General features: G+C 40.8%; 3 protein-coding genes and 1 long non-coding RNA gene across 5 annotated transcripts; 2 read left to right on the forward strand and 2 right to left on the reverse strand.

The window, feature by feature from the left end:
• Positions 1 to 571: 571 nt before the first annotated feature.
• Positions 572 to 7,185, forward strand: LOC111608974. Of its 2 annotated transcripts, XM_023335946.1 has the most exons (8): positions 572 to 939; positions 1,049 to 1,210; positions 1,326 to 1,444; positions 1,524 to 1,689; positions 2,533 to 2,648; positions 2,724 to 4,962; positions 5,059 to 6,226; positions 6,299 to 7,185. In XM_023335946.1, the coding sequence occupies exons 1-8, from the start codon at positions 666 to 668 to the stop codon at positions 6,339 to 6,341; spliced, it is 4,287 nt and encodes a 1,428-aa protein (XP_023191714.1). In that variant the 5' UTR covers positions 572 to 665; the 3' UTR covers positions 6,342 to 7,185. The 2 variants fall into 2 exon arrangements, with proteins under 2 accessions (XP_023191714.1, XP_023191713.1); XM_023335945.1 differs by having other exon boundaries at positions 2,724 to 6,226.
• Positions 6,938 to 8,882, reverse strand: LOC102226913 (alpha-2-HS-glycoprotein-like). The gene is made up of 7 exons (XM_005802389.2): positions 8,598 to 8,882; positions 8,361 to 8,471; positions 8,139 to 8,220; positions 7,905 to 8,059; positions 7,738 to 7,833; positions 7,596 to 7,664; positions 6,938 to 7,517 (listed from the first exon to the last, which is right to left on the reverse strand). The coding sequence occupies exons 1-7, from the start codon at positions 8,793 to 8,795 to the stop codon at positions 7,134 to 7,136; spliced, it is 1,095 nt and encodes a 364-aa protein (XP_005802446.1). The 5' UTR covers positions 8,796 to 8,882; the 3' UTR covers positions 6,938 to 7,133.
• Positions 8,883 to 10,783: 1,901 nt separating this feature from the next.
• Positions 10,784 to 13,602, reverse strand: LOC111608996. Its single transcript, XR_002752961.1, has 3 exons — positions 13,309 to 13,602; positions 11,920 to 12,078; positions 10,784 to 11,800 (listed from the first exon to the last, which is right to left on the reverse strand). It is a non-coding gene; the product is annotated as an uncharacterized LOC111608996 (long non-coding RNA).
• LOC102236242 (sentrin-specific protease 5) lies at positions 13,171 to 23,051 on the forward strand. Its single transcript, XM_023336145.1, has 10 exons — positions 13,171 to 13,347; positions 15,226 to 16,142; positions 18,403 to 18,508; positions 18,593 to 18,740; positions 18,825 to 18,872; positions 19,412 to 19,489; positions 19,958 to 20,095; positions 20,227 to 20,310; positions 20,891 to 20,941; positions 22,589 to 23,051. Exons 2-10 carry the CDS (start codon positions 15,404 to 15,406, stop codon positions 22,703 to 22,705), a joined length of 1,509 nt encoding a protein of 502 aa, XP_023191913.1. The 5' UTR covers positions 13,171 to 13,347; positions 15,226 to 15,403; the 3' UTR covers positions 22,706 to 23,051.
• The last annotated feature ends 19 nt before the right edge of the window (positions 23,052 to 23,070 follow it).

The raw sequence follows: 23,070 nt of genomic DNA on the forward strand, positions 1-23,070 counted from the left end.
TTAACCTGTACTAGTACTTGGATCTGGGAATGACCTCACTTTTTTTTTTTTCCAGAGTTCAAAAACCAGTGAGATTTTGGAGTTGAAATCTGTAGTTAAAAGGGCAGTATGTTTTATTTTTGTACTATCAAATGATGTGGCAACATGGTTCCCTCAGGAAGGTTTTATCACCCTGTATGAGATATGAGATAAAATGTGGTACCTGATGTGAAAGGATAACCCTCTATTAAAACCTAAGAAGTAAGGGGGCTGTTAGAATATATTCCATACTTTTGTCTCATCCATTATGTTATGTCATTTGAGATTATAGACACCCGTATCATCTAATTGTACAGCATGTTAGAAGGAAGATCATATGCCTTATGGCAAGATGGACTCATTAAAATACATTTTATTTGAAGTTCAAAACATTGGGCTGCTGGATAGGCTGAGTACCAATTTTTACTTTCATCTCGTCTCATTCAACAATCACTATTTACTGGTCCATGAGCTAATTAGCACAATTGTTAACACCTGCTTTATTCAGGTGTTTACCAGACCATAACTAGGACTAAGGCTGTGTGCTCTGTTTAAACATACTAACTGGCTACAGGGGTCAGCTTACGCGGGACACTGCTGAGGCCATTTGCCTGTGTGCAGTGCTTTCTTTTTTTCCCTTCCCTTCAATGGCGTGTAGAGAAAGCAGGGGGGGTGAAATTGTAGCACATTTAGGACTTCTTGTGTTTCTAATGTCACTATGCAACTGTGCAACACTGACGAGGCTTAAGGCATTAGATGAATCTAGAGGAACCTCAGTGCACACCAAAAAGCAACCTGAAAGAAGTCATCTGCTTCATGGAAGACTCTTAATTGGACAAAACTCCCTGAAAGACTCAAAACTCAATGGAACCGACTCCACAGAGGCGGTGCTGGATGAAGCGGACTACCAAGCCGACATGGGTAGGTGTTGCAGAATTTAAAACATATTTCACTTCTAAAAAAAAAAAATTGTAAATGTTGTAGTACATATATACTTCATTTTAATTAAACTGTGCTTTATTTTTAAAAGGCTGGCAGACCAGACAACTAATGGAAAATAGTGACTGGCAAAAAATGGCAATGGAAAACCTGCTAAAAATGGAGTCAAAGGTTGAGTGCACGCAAGATTCTATGAAGCTTCTTGTTCACGATGCTGCCTCTACCCCTGCATCTCTCATCCTTGTGGACCGGGGTATGCTTATATTTCTTTTTTTTTTAACTCTTCTGCACAGCTGTTGCTAGTTTGAAATCTAAGCGGAACAGATGGGAGCTATGATATTTCAAGTAGTCTGTCTTGTCCTTTTCAGGTCACTTGTCTCCTCTGTCTCTGACAAAGTTGCCCTCAAGCTGTGGTTACACCATTAGGTCAACTCAGAAAGATCTGGTCTTGGTAGCACCCTATGATGGCTGCTTTGTCATTATTCAGGTGGGTTTCCTATTATGGATGGTCTACACATCTGACTTATCTGTGCTGTTCTTATCATGCAATCACACTCTGATTGCAGGAGAACTACTATGTGCTCCCGTTGCTCTGGTGGGGCCTGCCTGTCAGAATGTCATGTCCTTTAATGGGACATGTGTCACAAAACCCTCCAATGGTCACTTGTCATGCTGAGGGCATGGTTGTGAAAACGGAGTGGGTCACATCTGCTTCAAAAATCAAAGTAAATGGTAAGTATTTATGTTAGCTGTGGTGTTCTCTAGGTGTGCTAACTTGCAGATACATTGTTGTACCGTTATCAGAAATTGGCTGGAAATTTAGAACTTTCATTTAAAAAAATCCCCGTGACAGGAGTCTTTCTAAAATGTTATTGGAATATTGCCAAGCAGTGAAAACTTGGACTCTCTTATGCAAGTGCATACATTGAGCCTCAGGTTAGCACTGCAGTTTAGCCTGGAGTGCTAACTGCAGGCTAAACTGCAATGAGCCTGAAATTTAAGGTTTAATTTTCAGCCTTAAACCAATGATATCAGCTTATCACTTTTAAGATTATCTAAAAAATTGGCTGCATGGAATTAAAATAGCTATTGTCAGTGAAACAGAATGATTTGGAGTAAACTTTCTCTATTGACACTGGTTTCAGTGTGGAATAGAACTCTTAACCCTCTATGGCATGACTTTTTATTTTTGTGGGGAAGAAATATTTTCCTGCATTCTTTGGGAGCTTGGTGGTCCCTAATTACATGTCAATCATAAAATCGGACTCTGACACCTCCTGGAACCAGATTTGGGTTTGTTGCCTCAGGGTAACATTGGTCTAGAACACCAAGATTGTCTACACTGATTATGAGAAATGAAATACAAATCAAACAAAAACTATATTCATAAAAGAACTATTTTTCGGACAAAAATATGTCAAAAATCATGCCCCCCAAAAAATAAAATAAAGGAGCAATGTGAGGTACAGCTATGTGGTTTGTTGCCTGAGGGCAACGCCATGCCATAGAGGGTTAAATTGGTGTGGACCCAGGATTATTAATTTAACTTGACTTATTTTTTTTCTCCTTCTGTAGTAAATGGAAACTGGGAGTCCCTATTGACAGCTGCACAACGCTGTGTATTTGGTATAGTTGAACATCCAGAAGGTGTTGTTATCTCTGTGCGCTATGCACCTTGCCTGGCAAAGAAGGTAAATTTTAAAACACAGATCATTCTTCTAAGGAGGTGGGGAATGAAATTTAATAATGGTGACATCTGTTTGCAGGATGGAATGCACTCCCTTGAGTTGGCTGGAGATATAGAAACCAAGGTTTCATGTCCATCATTGTTGGCAACTCAACTCAAAGGGACAGAGAGCCAAGGAAGAGGTTCTGTGCAGGAAAGTGAAATGCCAGGCAAATGGGTGTATCCATTTTCCACATCGTATCCATCTTTAACACTTCCTCCTGCTCAAGTAGCATCTCAAATTCCTAGTTTTTCTCAAAACCAGAAGATCCCAAGCAAACCAAATCAGGGTTCAAATCTGGGGCAGCTTCCGTACACTCATTTTCCAGGTTTTCCTTATGCTTACCTTCAAAAGCCAGACCTCACTACTACTAAACGGCCACAGACCACTAAACCTTCAAAATTCAAAGTTACTAAATCTGCAGATCATTTTTACCCTCAGACATTGTATCCCCACTCGCCTTTTCCTGCAATGCCACGAATGATGCAACCTGTGACCAAATCACCACATATTCACCAGAAACCGCCTGCCAGCAACCTTCAGATTCCAGAACAGATATTTCCTTCAACTTATATAGAAGCTTTATCCCTGCTCTCAAATTCTTATCCACTGTATCTCCAAAGATTACTTGACAAACCTGGGCCATCATATCCTACGATGTCTGAGAAGGGTCAAGGTGAACACATGCCCTTCCATTTATTTTGCTCTCAACAGATGGCGGCTGCAAAACCATCTGTACTTTCTCAGCTAGTATGGCCTGAAATGTTTAAAAGTGAAGTGCACCAGCTATTTCAGCTTGTGTGCATCCAGATGGAGGCAGCCTTAAAACCTCCAGATGTTTCAAAGCCACCATACTCTGACACTGTGAAGGGCCAGGTATATAAGCCATTCAACCTCTTATGTGCCTTGCAGAGGTCCCAGCTGCAACATTCAAAAACACCTCAAGGTCAAGTGTATTACTCATTTTACTTGTTCTGCCACCAGCAGAAACGAGCCTCAAAGCCTGCTGATGTTACACAAGAAACCCCCAAAGGCAATCTATACCAGGCTTTGTACCCCTTCTATTTTCAGGCATCTCAAAGACACTCTGGAGTTGATGAGCCCTCTCAGCCTGTGAATCCTCAAGCCCAAATATACCCACAGGAAACTCAGAAACCTGCTGTAACTGAGAAACCACAATCGATGACTCATGAAGCCCATGTATACTCACCATACTTTCCCTTCTATTCCTACCCAAAACCAACCCAGAAGCCTGCAACCCGGCCACCACAATCAGCAACTCCTCAAACTCCAGTATACACACCATACTTTCCTTTCTATCCCCACCCAAAGCCAACCCAGAAACCAGCAACTCGACAGTCACAAATGGCAACTCCCCAAGCACAAGTACACCCACGGTTTTTTCCCTACTTTGACCAACCAGTGCCACTTCAGAAACCTGCTGTAACTCAACCACCACAATCTGTAACTTCTCAACCCCGAGCATATCCATCGCCATTCCCCTTCTATTCCCAACCAAAACCAACCCAGAAACCTGCAACTAAGCCACCACAATTGGCAACTCCTCAAGCTCAAATATACCCGCCGTTATTTCAGTACTTTGATCAACCATACCCACCTCAAAAACCTGCTGTGACTCTGCCGCCACAACCAGCGACACCCAAAGCCAGAGTATACCCACCATTTTTCTACTTCTATACCCATCCACAGGTGGCTCAGAAACCTGCTGTTACTCAAGCCCCACAGCCTTCACCATCTCAGAACAAAGTTTATGAGCAGTTCCCCGACATCTACCCCAAACCAGAGCCACCTTCAGTGCCCGCTACAGTTTCTCAACCCCAACAGCTACAACCTCCTTGGGGCCAGGTAACGCAGCCATTCTACTCTTATCACCCATGTACCCTTACACAATCAAAGCCAACTTCAAGATCTACAGCTGAAGATCATAAGGACCAAGAACAACAAAAACAAAGGTGCTTTTATTCTCAGCTGTTGCCTGAGAATCAGCTGGCAAACATTCCAACTAACACTGCACAGGGATATGGACCCTGTCAGCAGTCTAAACCACCAGCTGTGGAAATGAGTGAAAGAGCTTCCCTGGCCAACCATTTCCATTATTCACAACCTCCTGTTGCAAACCCTCTTCAGGGCCAGTTTATAAACCCCTTCAACATGTTTTATTACTCACTGCAACCTCATGCTATGCAGCAGTCTGATGTGCAACAGTTTGCTGTTTTGTCAAGTGAGCAAAAAATGGAATCTCCCCCATCAAAACAAGGTAACCCTGTTTACTGTCCTCAATATTGTCCTTCTGTATTATCCAGTTGCTGTCTACAAATAGCTTTGCATCAGCATTTTTACATTTCTATCCCAGGTGACGGTAAAGCTGAACCTCAGTTGAATACAAGTTTCTTGCCAATGTCTCATCCTATCTTTAGCCAAGGCTTGGAAACGACTGAAATTCCACAGAAACCTTCCGCACCAGTTCTGCAAGCTGGAAGAGCTTCAGCACAAATTTCTCCTAGGGCACCTCAAACTTATGATGCATATGAATACTTTCTCCAACCACCAGATGGCATTGTTGCACTACCCAGGAGTAGTCTTGCCATGATTGCAAATGAAGAGCCAGTTTCTTATTTTGGAACTGAATTTCCAAATCCCATGTGGTCACATGGAGCACAAGACATGGTACTACCACACTTGGAACAAGGGAAATCTGAGTCTCCCAATGACCCGTCTCAACTGTGGATGCCTGACGGTGAACAGGTGAAGCCAGTTGTGCAATATGAACCTTTTAACATCCAATTTCCTGAACAAACTATCCATTCTAGGCCAAATTTTATGCCTCATCTTGGCCAACATGGTCTACATGTAGGAGAGTTACAAAATAAACCTACTGCTGAGCAGCGGTCATTGCACAAATCTGAATATAAAAGTTCAACACATCGCAACTTTAAACGTGCAATTGACAGGTTTTTCTCTCCTTACTATATGCCTGGAGATTCTCCTGTGTCAAATAGCTCTGTGGGCCTTAATGGTACTCAAGAACAACCATCTGAGACGGGGTCAAATAATTCCACCAAAGAACACAAAGCTCAAAATTTATATTCAGAACCACGAAGTTATGTCCTACTGCAGCATGGCCCACCAGGAAAGGAGCCCAACCGTTTTGGAGAGTTGAGTTATGGCACAAACTCAAAAGCCCTAAAACTAAGACCAAATTCTCATCTGCAAACTTTAGAGTCTTTGCAGAAAAAAAGACAAGAATTAAAGAGGCTGGGGAAAAGACTACCTAGTCATTCACTTGGTAGCAACTATTTGCAGAGGTATGGTGACTCATCAGGTTTGTTTATCTCGTCTGACCCTAGTACAGTAAATTTGCACCATGAACGATCTTTCAGTGCTGACAAATTAAAGCCTGAAGTTCTGAAATCATTTGATGACCTCTGGAAGTCCCGAACACCTTCAGATGTCAGAAAATTGTTTCTAGCCAATGTTCCAGAAAAGACAGAAGTGAAGAGTGCTGGACCAGCTAGCCACAGGTATGTTCTTAACTTTTGAATGAGTCTTCCATATGATTCTGTTGGAATAACTTCTTTCCCTGATTCTTGCAGAAATGGACAAACGTCTTCAGATGGACAAAAGAAATTTAAATAAGAAATGAGTTTTCTTTAATAAAAGACGAAAAAACTACACATGTTTTTTTGTTTTTAATATTTGTATTGGGAAAAATTGTCAAACTACACAGCTCATGTGGGATCTGACATTTAGGGTTTGGTAAATATTCTAAACTGGCATTGTGTTAAATTGAAGACCAAGAGGGTATTGCTGGTTTTAATTTTTGTTCAAAGACTATACAAATTCTGAACGTTTATTCTCATTTAAACATTCAAATTCAGTCTCTTGGCCTTCAAATAATGGCATTTAGCTAGAATATTCACATTTTTAAAGTTGCAATTAGGCAAGGGTATATAAGGGTAGAATGAAGACAACTGTTTCAAAACTTGTGCTTAGGAGACTGACCTTTTAAACTATAGCTGAATTACATGCCTCCCCACATTCACTCCTCTTCCAGCTATTGGAAATACTCCTGGGTACAAAGTTGTCCTGTTTGCACGAGTCAACATGATTGACAAATAGGACTGTGCACTTTGTCAATAATGTGAAGTGTCCTCATTGACCCATAAGGTAATATTTTCTTTGCCAGCAACATTAGGTACCCAACTTAATTTTCAAAAAAGCACAGTGAAGAGTTAAAAACAAGGACTGATCTTTATTAAACACTTGCATGCAAATCTAATTTCTAGTAATCTTGTTTCTTTTCCAAATGCTCACATGACCAGTTTCAAACTCTATTCTGAACCTAAGAGTATTACAACACACTTGCAGCAGTTCCTCTAGTACCAGTGTTGTTAAAGCAACTATAGAGTCTTTAGGAGCTTAAGACATTTAGAAGAATCTGATCCTTCCTGGGCACACTTTCACTGGAGCAACAGGAGCTGCAGGAGCATTGGCTACAATGGAGGCAGGTGCTTCTCTCTTCACCAAAGCGACGGGGACTTCCACGCTGGCTGACGAAGCGTCTGAAGACGAGTCATCAGCAGCTGGCGAGGGAATGGCAGGCTCAGCAGCAGGAACAATTAGAGCGGGGCCAACGGGGACCACTTCAGCAGATTCCGCAGATTCTGACAAATAGTTGCTCATGTGGGGGTTGTGGAGGGCTGTGAGCTTGTGGTGTCCAGCGCCATGCTTGTGAGAAGCCCTACCAGGGTGGATGTGAACTTGAGGTGGCAAGATGGGCCCTATGGTGTTGTTTGCATCCACAAGTGGCATCTGGAAGTGGAAAAATGTCATTTAGCTTATTTGGTTAGACCGGGTCATCTCAAATTACAGGAGTTTAAAGTGTTTTACCAGAGTGGAAAACATCTTGCAGTTCACGCTGGGATCCTTTGTACCTTCGGAAATGCAAATTCCACGTGCCTGAAAAGGAAGTTGGACTTTTTAATGTCATTTACCAGCTACTCCTACAGACTTCACAATGTTGTCCACTTACAGCCATAGTGTCATTCAGGGGTGTGCAGGTGTCATTGATGCAATTGGCCTCAACTACAACAAATTCTGCCTTGTACCTTTTCCCACCAGCCACAACCTGAAAGGCATTTAAAAGGTTGAAGCATGCTTGAACTTGTGGTTGCACGACATTTACATGCCGAGACCCACCTGTGAAGACATCCTTCCAATCTCCAAGAGCGAATACGTCAAATTTTGTGTCTCATTGTTGAGTTTTGTCAGTGAGGCTTGAACAAAGTCCTGCCCCTGCGTGTGGTTCAGAGGAAGGAGGGTAGAGCAGCCAAGGCACAAGTCCTCTCTGGATTCTAAACATCACCAGGAAAAATAACAAAATGCTATAAATCTGTGGTGATTTTCGTGTGATGCCGGTGTGCTAACGCTTACCTTCTGTTTTACATTTGAACGCCAGGACGGTGAGAATACCGGCAACCTTTCTTAGCACCACATCGCAATCCCCTTCAATGGCCTAGAGATGCACAAAGAAATCAGTTCAAACAGCTGCTGATCTTGTAACATAAAAATCTTACTCTTGTCTGATTATCATGTCTTGTCTGGTATGGTTGGGCCACTCTAACTCATCTGTGGAAGAATAATCTGCGTTCTCACCGTCAGATGTTTGGGCCTGACTGTGCAGTTGGCAACAGGTGTGGGGTCCAGTACATGACAGTCGGTCTCCAGCAATTCAATTTCCAGGACATACGTATTGTTTCCATCAGGCTGTAGGCAGATTAAATAAGACAAAATATTACTTAAGTTGTTTACCTCTATATTTTTCTTTAGTTCCTAATAGGACACAATTATCCTATTAATCCGAGATTCTCACATGTACACCTGCTGACCTACCAGAGTGTGGATCTTGAAATCTTCGATCCGGTTCAGCGCGTACTTGTAGCCATGGGTGTGCTGTGCGTTGAGGTAATCCAGAGCCACCAGAGCAGCCTCCTCTGCCTCAACGGAGTCGCACTCGGGCAGCAAAATACTCGGCTGAGCCCATATCCCCCCCAGTAGTCCCAAAGCCACAGTGATGCCCAGGAGTTGCATTTCTTTTCAAGGCACAGTGCGATATCTGAGAAACAAAGCAAGCGGAAAACGGAAAGAAGAGGCAGAACTCTGGTCGCCTGTGTTGTATTTATTCTGCACTTTAAACCGGTCCAAGTTAAGCACTGCGATCTCTCCTCCTCCTGCGTCACAAGTGGGCTGCGCTCTGCATCAGGAGAGCTGCCAAGACAAATGGACACAAAGTCTAGGATGGAGCAAGTGACCACCAGTTCAAATCAGTAGGTAGGACTTTACGATAACGGTGCAAATGAAATGTCTGGATCATGATGGAGGTCATGGAAGGATTTCCTGTTTCTCATCATGAGCTGATCAGTTCACTTCTTGATGTATGGAATTACTTCTCAAATAACAAATGACTGGCTAGTAAATGTCGAGCTATGTTTACGTCACATGTGAGCTGAAATCAGCGGTCATTAATGGTTTCTAAGAAGACTTTGGGTTCAAATCTCACTTAGGGCCATTTTGTGTGGACTTTGTGTGTTCGCCCCATGCATGTGTTAGTATTTTCCTAGTAGTGCCCTTTTTCTGTCACATTTCACAAGCATGCATTTTATCTTTACTGGCCTCTCTAAATGGTCCTCCAGGGGGGGTGTCTGTATGTGTGTTTGGTGGTCCGTCTCTGTTGACCCCATGATGAACCCGTCCAACTTCCACCTTTTGCCTAATGAACTGCAAATGTTTGTTTTAAATAATGTGGTACTTTGGTACACCTTCTGCTGCTTCTATAGCGCATGGCAATGGCAATTTGAGCAGCAACAACTTTTTATTAAAAAACAGTGACCTGGACCCATTCAACATTAGTGTCGACATCATATTTGATTGTTTTCCATCCGAGATCAATAAGCGTTTCAATAACAAGAGCACGTTCTTGTTATTGTGTTTATTGGTGTATATTAATAATAATAATAAATTATATTTAATATCCCTTTACAAAACCCACTAGGTTAACCAAAGTGCTTGACAGCAGGTGAAATTAGATATAACGTAAAATACGAGGAATAAAACACAAGAGATAATAGAATAAAATATTATTTTTATTGGGTGTCATGGGGTAATTTTAAACATACTGGCCTTTTCAACAAGGTTAAGAGACAATTATTATTCAGTTTATCCATTTGGTGCCAATTTCACAGCATATGTCTATGAATGAGATTTTAATCACATGCAATTCATTTTCATTGTAATTATAATACAGGTCAGTCAGTCCTCCTGAGCAAACACGTGACGACGGTGGACAGGAAGAACTCTCTTGTGACAAGAAGAAGTTTAGCTCATTTAATGGCTTTGATTTTTAAAGAAACATGATCTACTGTACCTTCAGTTTGTTTATAGAGGACAGTTTTATTTTAAAAGACTAAACCTCTTTCTGGATTTAAAGGCAGACACGGTGTCTGTGTCACAGGCACAACCTGAGAGTTGGTTCCACAGGAGAGGAGCCTGATACTGTAACCAAACGATCTACCTCTCCTTCTAGACGCTCTCAGAACCACCAGTGATACAGGCATATCAGACTGCAACTTTATTAATCCCGAGTTGAAGAAATGCGTTGGTTACAATGACCAAGCAATATAGGGCATAAGGTAAATAAATTCAAAAGCAAGAAGAAAAACAACTGTATTAATATGAGAGTAATGGGTAAAAAAAAGTAAAATACAAGATTTATACGCATCAGTGCAGTTGCAGATGTGAAACTGCAACTGGACTGAAGCTTAGTTAAGTTATATTTTATTATTTAGCACACCGTGTTCCGGCCGGGTTATTATGAATACAGAAACGAAAAGCTGAAATATTGAAATTTTTATAAGTGTATTGTTGTGCCTGTCTCTTTATTATAAAATATAATTTCAGATTTTTGTATAACTTTTCTTCAGGTTAACTTAGAAAGTCGGCTATTATTGTTACAGGTTAATTTTCTACACTACAGAAAAGTTATTGTTAGGGAAGCTCAAATGTGAAAAATTGGACTGATGTTGATATGCGATAGTACCGTAATACTGCTGTTATGTTAGATTTACCAATGTTTTATTTTATCTTTCTTTTAGCCGATTACTCTATTAATCGTGAGAATAATCGATAGATAAAATATTCATTTAGAACAGCCCTAACCGATTTAATGACAAAATTATGACTTTGAGAATTTCACGTTATATTCTGCATTAGTCAATCCTCCATAGTGATGCATTAACTCATTTTTAATGATTTTATCTTGGTTCCATGCTCAAACAGTCCTGTTGTGTAACCAGCTGCCTGCCTCCACTGAGGTCAGAGAGGAGAGGAGCTAAGCGGGGCCCCTCAGATCAGCGACTGCACTCTTCAGAAGAGGATGTTTGTCGATGGCAGGGGGCATATTTGAGGGCCAGTGACACTCACCGCTGCCGTCCTGGATGTTTGTTTTGTATAAGACCATCTGCACAACACACAAGTATCACTCCAGGTCAGATCGGAGGTACCGATCCGACTTTTCCTGGTAAAATTCCAGCGTTTTCCTCACACAGGCAAACTGCTAGTAAACGAGGCCATCTCAAAGTTGTCAACTTAAGAGAAACGTTTGGTGCAAACGCGTGAGAAAAACAATCTTTGGACAGAGAGGGACGTCCAAATGGAGGTTTATAATGTTTGTATTGGGACATGAATGCGCTGACTTCCATTTTGTTTTGCATGGTTTTTTTACACGCTTCATTGTTTCAGAACATCAAACCAATTTAAAGATTAATCACAGACAACACAAGTAAACACAAAATGGAGCTTCTGAAGGGACAGTGTTATGTAAAATCATGCTATAATGTCATTCCTTCATCAAGAAATTAACCTGAGTGTTGCTTTGATTCTTTCACGCATGTTTGAGAAACGCTTTATTCTCCTGAGGCAAACATTCAGCTGTGCCAAACGCCTGGGTGGGCCTCGCGCCGCCTTCGAGACGCAGCTCCAAGGGCTTCTTCGGCTTCCTGTGACCACTTCCTCACAGTCATTTTCTTAACAGGTAGTCTCTGGACAAGGGGGTTTATATTCAGAGCCGGGGAAAAAAAAGATTGTGATGTGATTTCTCCAGAGGAGGTATTGCTTTGGAGATGTATAAATCCTTGACATTTGTACAAATGTGGCCTACCTCAGAAAGGACAAGCGAACGCCACGTCAGATTAAAGTCTCCATCCGATGCTCTACAAGGTTAAAGCAGCAGACACATCTGAGCATCTGCTGTTTTGAAGCAGGGCTGAACAGCTGCACAGAAAGTCAAAGGGAGGTCCAGGAGGAGAAGAGAACTGGTCTGGGGAAGAAAAAAAAAACAAAAACAAGATGTCAAATCTGTGAAAATCTGGTCTGGTCTGATTCATAAGAGATGCACATTTTAACAGCTTTTGAAAAATCAAAATGATTTCCTAAAAAACAGAATAGAGTTATCTATAAATGAGTTAAAAAGGGGGGGATATCACCGAACAATGTTTTGAGCGCAAATAAGGAGAGATATTCTTCCTCTTTTCATTTTCGAAATTGAAAAAAATAATTAATTCAATAAAACTTTTCACGCACTCAACAAAAATATACTGAAGGTCGCCTGTTTTATTTCATGGACCACCAGGGGGCGCGGTGGGAGCCTCAGAAAGTTTGAGGGAAGATGGAAAAAAACAAAAGGCAAAAATACAAAAAAAAAAAAAAAATTGAGTCCCGTAAATCTTTTAATCTTAAAATTTTAATCATAATTTTTGTTTTTTGTTCTTCTTCTTCTTTATTATAAAGTATGAATTATAATAGTTGATTTAACAAATGTTATAATTTCTGCTGGGCTGCCAGTCAAATTCATCAAGCTGCTTTGCTCTTCAGGCAAGACATGGACAAGTTTATGACAAGAAAAAGATCAAAAGATCTGCTCCAAGCAAAATATAAGAACTGTGGGAACAAAATAACATTAAAAACAATAAACAATAAAATATTATATATTTTATAATTTTATATATTTTAAAATATATATTTTAAATAAAATACTATATATTTTCTTATAATCAAGAGACGTTTGTGATGAATAATGTTATTATCTGGTAATGAAGTCATAATATATTATCTGATGATGAATAAATGAAAAATAATAATTGCTGAATAATGAATAAAAACAGAATACCGTATTAAGTAACATATCCTATATAACTTACTAGGATATGTGATGTGTGTGTATGCGTATTAACAATGAAATTATTTAGATGACACATCCCCACCCACATCTATCTATCTATCTATCTATCTATCTATCTATCTATCTATCTATCTATCTATCTATCTATCTATCTATCTATCTATCTATCTATGTATAGCTGTTATTGAATTGGTCGTTTCTGATTGGCTTACACAGGAATGACGCATTTTGTATGCGACTCCCAATGTGGAGACTCTTATTACTATTTCGTCATTGGTTTATCTGGTTTAATTTGATGTTTAACAGTTTGAACTACTAGTTTCCCGTACGGTTCTGCTGCGAGGCGTACTGCGGGCCCAGAACTCTTACCGAGCGGAGGTTTCATTCAGCCAGGCGGAGGAAATGCAGGTAAGGCCGACTGTAGGAAGCTTCCTCAGAACCCCCATGTTCTGCTGCTGTGCCAAAGGAACCTAGCTCCGCGGCTAGCTGCTCCGCCGGGGACTCCGCTCGGCAACACGTGCCGAGCGGAGGCCGGACCAGGCTGACAACCTGGAGGAAAAGCAAATGCTAGCAAAGCGTCGGAGGACCGTGTGTTTGTCCTCCTGCGTGGGTCTAGTTCTGGACACGTGGGCTCCCACGGTGCCATGCAGAGCCTCGCGTAGAGTTCAGGCATCTGAACGCTGCGAGGCAGTTTTATGTCATGTGACGGATGAGTTCTTTACAGAAAGTAGCACCCAGTTTTACGGTGATAGTTCAGCTTAATAACATATTTGTTAAATTGGAGAGAAGGACTATGGGTTAACCAGGAGTATTGGCAGCAAAGTTAATGAAAAAAAGAAAAAATACATAAACAAGTTGTTTTAAAAAAAAAATCCAAGCACACAATGAAAGTATTTTTTAACGTTTTTCAAAAAACCAGCTATGCACGTGCAGCGGTTGATTTCGTCTTGTTTGCCCATTCTTCCTTTGCAAAATATCAAAATTTTGTCCAATTGGATGGAGACTGATTCTGAACACAAGTGTTCCAGTCCTGCCACAGATGTCTAATTGAATTCAGTTTTGGACTTTGACTGGGCCATTCTAAGCATTAAATCTAAACCACTTCACTGTGCTCACTCTAACTTGAATGATGATGGATGGTGAACCTCTGCTCCAGTCTTTCTGGTCTTGCAGCCTCTGACAGGTTTCCTTTCGAGATTGACCTGCTGAAGAAAAGCGTTTTGTTCACTTCTTCGACTGCTAATGCCAAAACTACAGACACGACACAAGTCTAAAGCAGCGCAGAAAATTGACTTTATCATTCCCAACTTGTCCTGTTTGCTGATTGACCCAATAGAAATTCAACAGGAGAAATCCACTTCAATGGGAGAAAGCCCAGATTCAAGAGTAAGATGAGAATCAAGCAAAATTGCATAGGAAGGCAATGATCAGGCTAAAAAATAAAAAAGTGGAAACAGGATTTTTTTCCATCTTGGCACTACTTTGATTAAAAATCCTAATTAAGTCCAATGAGAAGCAAAATATCCCACATGATTTCTGTTGCTAGTCATTGGATCCAGAGTATAGCAAGTCAGAACATTGTTGGTGTCAGCTTCTCAGAGCTGCGGTTCCCAAGTTTCTGAGTTTTTTCTTCACAGAGCAGCCCCCCCCCCCCCCCCCCCACCACTCCCGCAGTCAGTTCCTTTAGACTAGCCAGCATCAATTAGCAAACATTATACAAGCTGCTAGTTGGTGCAACGCTAGTTAAAACGTTGCTAAAGGGTTAATAGAGGAGCGATGTTCTGATGACTTCATGAAGGCGGAGTTTTAGAAAGAGGAAGTTTTTTTTTTAGACACAAGGGGTTAAATTACAAAGCCAAATTATTTTTTAAGTCATATTATATGTATAGCATTATAACAACATAAGTTAACATAGTTAATAGTGCTATAAAATGGCACTATGTGCCTGGGAAAACATGCTGCTGAATTAACTTTGCACGGTGCACAATATATTGGCACTAAAATCCGTATCGGCCGATGTTGGTAATTTGTTAGCATATCGGTATCAATCCGATAAACTGAGCAAAGAATCGATATTTATTTTCATCTTGTTGCTGTTTGTTTCTGGAAGGGGAATGGAGGCTGGGAAGGGCAGTTGGTTGAAAGGGTAGTAAATCATACGCATGTAATTGGTAAATATTGGTTATAACAGCAATATTGATATGGCTTCAACCTTTTATATTAGTGCATCCCTAAAAAAACAAATATGTTTGATGTTTGTGCTGAAATGATGCTTCTCTGTTGCAGAGTTGGCTTGGACACCCAGGAAGACACTCGCGTTACTTCGGCAACCAGCGTCCGCATTCTCCCTGAGATTTGCCGCTCGGTCCAGCGAAGGGCGTCGGGACCATGGTGTGAAACGCTGGGAGTCCGTCCGTTCCAAACAGGAAGCCAGAGGGTCCAGCTCGGCCGCCACCCCTCTCACATGTGTCGCTCTGCCAAACAGAAGGCTTCCCACTGCTGCACGCTCACATGTGAGTCCACGTGGTTCGGCCTCTGCCAGATGGAGCAAACGCAGAGCCGCTGGAGGAAGCCGAAGAGCCTGACCAGGAGACGGGCGTTCATGTCGTCCGTCAAGGGCGTGTCCCATATGTCCAGGCGGGACAAGAGACGCTTGTACTACAAGCTGCAGTTCTGGCTGTGGAGGAAGCGGAGCGAGAGGTGCCACTTCTGGAAGGTCCGGACACGACGGCGGCGGTGCGGCCCCGGGGTCCGTACAGCCACAGACACTGAACTTAAATTGAAATCACAGGAAACAGTTTCGTTAGAGAACGACGACAACTCGGAATCCCCAGAATCCATAAAAGCCCATCTTGGCCCGGATGGTGGGGGTTCTGGAGAAGTCAGTCAGAACGGGCTGGGGAGCTGGAGCCAATCAGAAAGCGTTTCAGGTTCGTCTGATGCAGGCAGCGGCAGTCAGACCTCGCCAACGGCAGCATCGCTGCCCGATAGCGTTGAACATTGTGGACAACCCGAGGGCCTTCTTCACCCTCTAGAACTTTCCCACTCCGTGCGACCTCTGCAGGGCGCCGACGACACCGCACAGTTCAGGTCGCAGATGGGTTCGTTAGAACACAGTCCTGATCTCCAGCAGAGCGGGAGTGAAAAGACGACATCCTGTCTGAATGATGCCAACGCTGACACTCTGACCAGGGAAATCCAAGGTCAGTCCATCGTTCCCCGAGGGGGGGGGACGATACGGCGGAAAAACGTATTACAATATAATGGTTTTGTATCAAAGATATCGCTAATTATTGATCCGTTGTTTTTGTTTTAAATATTTGAAACGCTGCCAAATCGGCAATCTGGGGTCTCGTGCATAAAGCGTGCGTGTGCACAAAAAATGCGCGGCGCCATATTTTACGCACAAGTCGGGATGTATAAAAATTAACTTTGCGTCAAAGTTTGCGTAAATATACACACACTATCGCCGGCGTGAAAATGTGCGGCAGCCATTCAAATTTTTTCTGTGGACAATATCAAACTACAAAGCATCAAATCTCACCTAAATACACTGAAATCTGACTACATTCGGTGCTATTTAGACCAAGAAGCATCAAACCCGATGTTTTTCATGATTTTAACATTTTATTGTTTAAACGTAAACGATGAAACTGAACCGCATTTATCCTCAGACAGTAAGCTAACGCGCACACAAAATAAAGGAAATAAAAATAAAAGTATGTGAAAACCTCCCTCGAATGTTAACAGTACTTTTTCTCAGTTTTTGTCTCATAAAGATGTAACGCATTGGTCTGTGCTCCAAAGCGCATGAAACGCATCTATGGGGTCATTTCAAAACCCTGTTTTATCAGCAGATCAACTCAAACCTGCTGATTTAAATATAATCAACAGGTTTGATTATTTTTAAGGTGATCAAGGTGTGTGTGCAACCACACGTATATAAGTAGCTGCGAAAAGGTGAGCCGGGTAATTGTGGAGCACCGTTAAAACAGGTATTTGCAGGATCTCTTTATTTATTTATTTTTTTATTTGGATTTTTTTTTCTTTAAAATGTATTTTTATTTTTGTGAGGTGACATTATGTGTCCTCAAAGCGCCTTTTAAATAAAATATATGATTATTATTATTATAAATACTTATACTGCATCGAACAAGGATGTTGCCATGGTGATTGCTTCACGAGGGGCCAGACTTCCAGGTATTTACACTAATTTACATTAAGATGTATTTATGGTGGTGACAGGGCGGACCAGCAGCTGCGCTCCATTTCCCCTAAATTAGGGTTCATAAAGGAAAGGTGCATGGCTTTATGCATCCGATTTTTTTTTTCTTTTTTTGTGCTCCGCACTTTTTAAAACTTTTCCGTAAGCCAAGTGTTGGTGTGAAAACTACGCACTCTTCTATACCTGAGGTCCCTGATCTTTATTCTTGAGGTGTTGAACTAATTTTTCCCTTGAACTCCGCAGTAATAAGGCGAACATGCAACAGCTGAGGTGCAAGTTATTCAAGAGGTTGTTGCTAGGTAACCAAAAAGAGTACGTAAATCCCCACAGTAATAATTCAGTGTACCAGAGCAGAGTTTTGTTTTTACAGCAGCGGAAGAAGCAGCTGTGGATGCTTTTGCTGACTACATAAAAAAATATACAAAAATGAGCTGGGCTGAATATTTAGAATATGGTTCCAGGATATTAGAAAATCATGCAGTTATGTTATTGTTAAATATGGCAGAAATAATTGTGCTGCATTTACGTTTTATGTGATCAATCCATGTTTTCGTCACTGCTCCACCCAACAACACGCTGAATATATTGGTGGCATCCAAAGTGAAAATTCGGACATACAGTACAGACCAAAAGTTTGGACACACCTTCTAATTCAATGGGTTTTCTTTATTTTCATGACTATTTATAAGGCAAGAAATCCCACTTATTAACCTGACAGGGCAGGTTGACCTATGAAGTGAAAACCATTTCAGGTGACGACCTCTTGAAGCTCATCAAGAAAATGCAGAGTGTGTGCAAAGCAGTAATCACAGCAAAAGGTTGCTACTTTGAAGAAACTAGAATATAAGGGCTATTTTCAGTTGTTTTACACTTTTTTGTTTAGTGCATATTTCCACATGTGTTATTCATAGTTTTGATGCCTTCAGTGTGAATCTACAATGTCAATAGTCATGAAAATAAAGGAAACTCATTGAATTAAAAGGTGTGTCCAAACTTTTGGTCTGTACTGTACGTTGCATTCCAAGCAGTCCTTTGACTTTGAGATGTTATTTATATCGCAATAATTCAAGTTTTGTAACATAGCGCGCGGATCAAATTAGTGCAACATTTTTGCACACTTTAAAAAAAATGTTCATATAGAATCCTGATCAAATGCATGAAGGTTTTTGATGACAAAATGTTTAAGGTGGAGGATACTACATGTCTGTTCCTCACAGCTTCTTCTTTTTTCCCCCCAGACTTCTTGGAAGTCTTCTACAGGCGATACGGAAGCTTCATCCCGCTCCGTAAGAGTGACGTTTTGAGGCATCTGAAGAGGACGTTCAACTCTGATTTCAGTGACAGGTGAAGGCTTGCGATAACCCAAAGATAACAAAGCGTTGTGTTGCTAGACGAGACCCTGAAGTCAGCTTGTTTCCACCTCCGCAGGAAAAAGACGATCTTCTCCAAAGTGGACAAATACCGAACCGCGATCATCCAGGAATCCGTCCTGTCTTTCCGAGTCGTCTACAAAAAACACGTACTGACTCTGGAGGACTTGTTGACGTTGGCGGATGAGCACTGGCTCAATGACCAGGTTAGCACCGAACACCACAAGACCTTCAGTTTGTTGTGTCGAGTGTGTTCAGCTAAAACCAGTGTGTTTTGGGGTGAACTGCAGGTCATGAACATGTACGGAGAGTTGATCATGGAGTCGTCCAATCACAAGGTAACCTACCCTACAATCACCATTATGCCAAAAGAATGATTTTTTTGAACGCATAAATCCGTCAAAAATATTGTATGGGAGGAGGATCATGGTGCGGCATATTTATTAATAACTTGTCACTATTCACTTGTGATTTTACATTAGCGGAATATTCACAAAGTTTTGCACACATTTGTAATGGAAATGCGGCTAGCGACGTTAGCTCTAATCTATTAAAAATCTTCAGATTAAACTTTACAATGGTTATTTTGACTTCCTTTCAGGGGATCCACTGATTACACTCTTCTGACCGATCACCGATCTTTAAAAAAACGGATCTGCTGATATCAGATTTTTAAATAGATATTTTTTTATTGGTCTTAAAACTCACAAGCTATGATGATAAAGATTTGGGTGATCGGTCCATGTATAGAATGTCGTACAGATAAAATATGTATAATTATTTGAACTTATTACCAAAGACATTTTTCAGTCTTTGTTTCTGATTAATTTCAGCATGTTTTTTTTTCTCCTTTTTGTTTTTTTGTCTCCACTTGAAGGTCCATTTTCTCAACAGTTTCTTCCACCGTCAGCTCATGACCAAAGGATATGACGGTGTGAGGCGATGGACGAAGCAGGTTAGATATAACGTAAAACTCATTTTCATCAAGTAAACTAAAGAAACGTCCAACGCCAAGTCAGATGTGTGTTATTAAACAAACAGAAAATGTGGATTCTGCAAATAAAAATAACATGTAAACGAGAGGGGCAGCCGTCCGACTCTGCAGGAGGAAGCTACAAACCACATTGATTGTTTTATTTCCTGTGGTGTGTAAACGGGTCCAATCGGACCCAAACACCAGTGCTGCCAATCAAGAATTGAAGCAGTTTTTGGTACCTCTGGCATCGTGGGCCGGTACCAAATCCTGTTGGAGGATGAAACCAGCATTTCCATAAAGCTAGCTAGCAGAAGGAAACATGAAGTGTTGAAAAATATCCTGGCAGACACTAGATTTTCTTTTTGTTTTTCTTCAGGCTATTAGTTAAAATAGATGTTCTAACTAATCCATCCCAGTAGAACCATTGATCTGGTCTTCCTGTCTCAGGTGGATTTATTTTCTAAGACTCTTCTTCTGGTGCCCATCCACCTGGAGGTCCACTGGTGTCTGGTAACAGCCGACATTTCCGCCAAGAAAATCTGCCTTTACGATTCTCAAGGACATTCACTCCAGAAGGTTGCAAGGGTAATAAAGCTATTAATTAATCAATTAATTTATTTATTTTTTTACAAATTTTCTTCTGAGAAGAATGTCTTAGTAGGATTTTGGGACAGTTGAGTTGGACTGCATCAGGATGTGTTGCTTTGTTTGAACAGAACATCCTGAAATACTTGATGTCCGAAGCAAAAGAGAAGAAACAAGCTTCTTTTCAAGATGGCTGGACGGTGTCATTCGTAGAGGTACGAGAAACTGGACCACGTTCTGTATGTGTGAACACAAGAAGTAAGATGGAACCAGAGAGGGCAACTTGAGTTTGACATTTTCACTACAGTTACACTGGTGTGGCAAAAATAAGACTTGAGACCTGACCTGGACTTGGCCGTCAAATACTTGACTTGACTTGAACTGGGCCCTTAAAGACTTGAAACGTGACTTGGACTTGGACCCCAAAGACTTGTGATGTGGCTTGGACTTGTCAAAGAACGTCTCTGTTGGAACCTGTTTTGGGAACACCGAGTTAGCTGCTGTTACTGGAATCACACCCCTAAAACCTTTCTTTTCATTTTGTCACATTTCAAACACAAGCTTCTATGCATTTTATTGTCATTTTACGTGGCAGACCAAACATTAGTAAGCAGTGAAGAAGTCTAAAACTAGTTGGTTCGCATCTGTATTCAATAAAATAAAAATGTGAAAAATATGAAAAAGCTCAAGTGCAGCATTACTGAACAGGCTCATAAATGCTGCATGTATCTATGGCTAACGAGCAGATTCTCATTTTTTACTTGATGCTTTGTCTCCCCCTGCTGTTCTTCACAGGAAATTCCACAGCAGACCAACGAGAACGACTGCGGAGTTTTTGTCTTAGAGGTACGTCTTGCTTTTACTCTTAACACGCTTTATCTGTCGCAGTGGAAAATAGTACAGTATGTGAAGTAAGTGAAAAATATTAACTGTTGTCGCTGGTTTTATCTCAACTTTTTAAAAGCTTTTTTTATTTTCTGTCTTTGTCATACATCTTAAATATGAAAGAATTCTCCGAATTTTTAAACCCTTGAAATCCAGTTTATCCAAACTGTCAATAATTAATCTATTTTTATGTTTTTGAAAAACTGTAAATAAATAGTTTCACCTTTGTCGCTAGCTATAGAAATATTCCATATTAACGTATTTTCCTGAATTCCGTTCTCAATTTCAGTCAAAGGAGTCCTAATTTTTTTTCCTGCGGTTCACCAAAAGACCTTTTGGGGTGACCAAAAGATAAATCTTTTGTTTGTCCATAACATTTTTTTGTTATGTCTGGAAAGAAGTGAATTTAAAGTTGGATTATCCAGAACAGACATGGTTGAATTTCTGACCTTAAGCAGCTTTATTTGGATTTGGTTTTCAATAAAATTTCTCCCAAGTTTTTTTTCTAAAACTTGGATCTCATTGGACTTTATTTCCCAACGATGTTTCAGTCTCGTTTTCACCAGTCGACAGACATTGTACCGTATTTTCCGCACTATAAGGCTCACCTTCAATGAATGGCCTATTTTAAAACTTTTTTCATAGGGTGCATAGAATAGAGGCTACAGTAGAGGCTGGGGTTACGTTATGAATCCATTAGATGAAGCTGCGCTAAAGGGAATGTCAACAAAATAGTCAGATAGGTCAGTCAAACTTTATTAATAGATTACAAACCAGCGTTCTGAAAACTCTGTTCATTCCCAAAATGAATAAACAGCTGTTTTATTATTTTCCCGAGGTAAAGTAAGTGACGTGGTATTTTGGTGACACAGTTTATCTTTTAACAACAGCAAGGTATAACATATAGTGGAGGGGAACTTTTCCTCGATTCAATAAACACGTAAAAAACAGTCTGATACTGTTACAGTAAATCAAACGTTAGTGCAATCACAATATATATCCACTTCTGCACCATTGATTGGTTCATGTTAAATTCTCTGGCTGCTGCTTTATTCCCGTGTTCTACTGCATGACTGATCGCCTGGAGCTTAAACTCTGCGTCGTAAACGTCTCTTAATAGGAGCCATTTTGGGGTCTTTACACAAAACCCAGCCTGCACCGCGCACTTCTTCTTCTACGGGGGAAAATGAAGTCGGCGGCTGCTTACCGTAGTTGCGAGACCTGCTGTGGCTCAATATTGGTCCATATATAAGGTGCACCGGATTATAAGGCGCACTGTCGGCTTTTGAGAAAATTGAAGATTTTTAGGTTGCGCCTTATAGTGCGGAAAATACGGTAGTCATTTTCGTTATCGCTTTTTGTCATGAATTTTATTCTGTTTTCTTCCGGTTTAGAAGAAAAAGAAAAAACTTACCAAAATGTTTTTTCTCATTCAATTTCTGCACTGAGAGTTTTCTGGTTACTTTTTTTTATTCCTCGTATTCGTTTCACTTTAATGTTGTTAGTTTGTGCTTCTGTAGCCCGTTACTTAAACACTCTTTCACTAAAAAATATGAAACCTTTATTATTCGTTTCAGTTTAATACTGCAATGTTCTTCTTTTTAACAGTACTCTAGATGCCTGGCTCTGTCAAGACCGTTCCAGTTTTCCCAACAGGACATCCCGAACATACGGAAGAGGATCTATAAGGAACTCTGTGACTGTGAGCTTCATGAGCAGGACTGATGAGACGATGGCACATGCAGCTTCTGAAGGATTTCTAAAACGAGCAACCTCACCGGTCTGAGGTTGGCCCTCTGTTAGGGTTTACGTCCATCGGGTCTACTGTCGAATCCACAACTCTTGTTGCTGTATTTATGTGATCGCTATTTAACCAGAAGTGTAATTTAAGTAAGAAGCATCTCTGAAGTCCACCAGAAAAGCCTTACTCAGTCTATCATGGACTTTTCTGTTTCTATCCAACTGTTAAAACGATCAGTTTTATGATTTTAATTTCTGTTCCCGTCGTTGTTTAAATAGATATATTTGGTTGAGTCTTTTGTGTTTCAACCGGAAATAATTATAAAGTTTTACAAACAACTTGGATGTTC

This window comes from Xiphophorus maculatus, chromosome 6 (assembly GCF_002775205.1).
Source record: "Xiphophorus maculatus strain JP 163 A chromosome 6, X_maculatus-5.0-male, whole genome shotgun sequence".
Taxonomy (NCBI): domain Eukaryota; kingdom Metazoa; phylum Chordata; class Actinopteri; order Cyprinodontiformes; family Poeciliidae; genus Xiphophorus; species Xiphophorus maculatus.

Coding starts and splice junctions, on each gene's coding strand:
- LOC111608974 (XM_023335945.1), top strand. CDS start 666: ATGGCGTGTAGAGAAAGCAGGGGGGGTGAAATTGTAGCACATTTAGGA. Junction 1,211..1,325: donor TCTCATCCTTGTGGACCGGG/GTATGCTTATAT, acceptor TGTCCTTTTCAG/GTCACTTGTCTCCTCTGTCT. Junction 2,649..2,723: donor CACCTTGCCTGGCAAAGAAG/GTAAATTTTAAA, acceptor ATCTGTTTGCAG/GATGGAATGCACTCCCTTGA.
- LOC102226913 (XM_005802389.2), bottom strand. CDS start 8,795: ATGCAACTCCTGGGCATCACTGTGGCTTTGGGACTACTGGGGGGGATA. Junction 8,472..8,597: donor ATTTCAAGATCCACACTCTG/GTAGGTCAGCAG, acceptor ATCTGCCTACAG/CCTGATGGAAACAATACGTA. Junction 7,518..7,595: donor GCAAGATGTTTTCCACTCTG/GTAAAACACTTT, acceptor TTCCACTTCCAG/ATGCCACTTGTGGATGCAAA.
- LOC102236242 (XM_023336145.1), top strand. CDS start 15,404: ATGTGTCGCTCTGCCAAACAGAAGGCTTCCCACTGCTGCACGCTCACA. Junction 20,096..20,226: donor CACTCCAGAAGGTTGCAAGG/GTAATAAAGCTA, acceptor TTGTTTGAACAG/AACATCCTGAAATACTTGAT. Junction 20,311..20,890: donor GGACGGTGTCATTCGTAGAG/GTACGAGAAACT, acceptor TGTTCTTCACAG/GAAATTCCACAGCAGACCAA.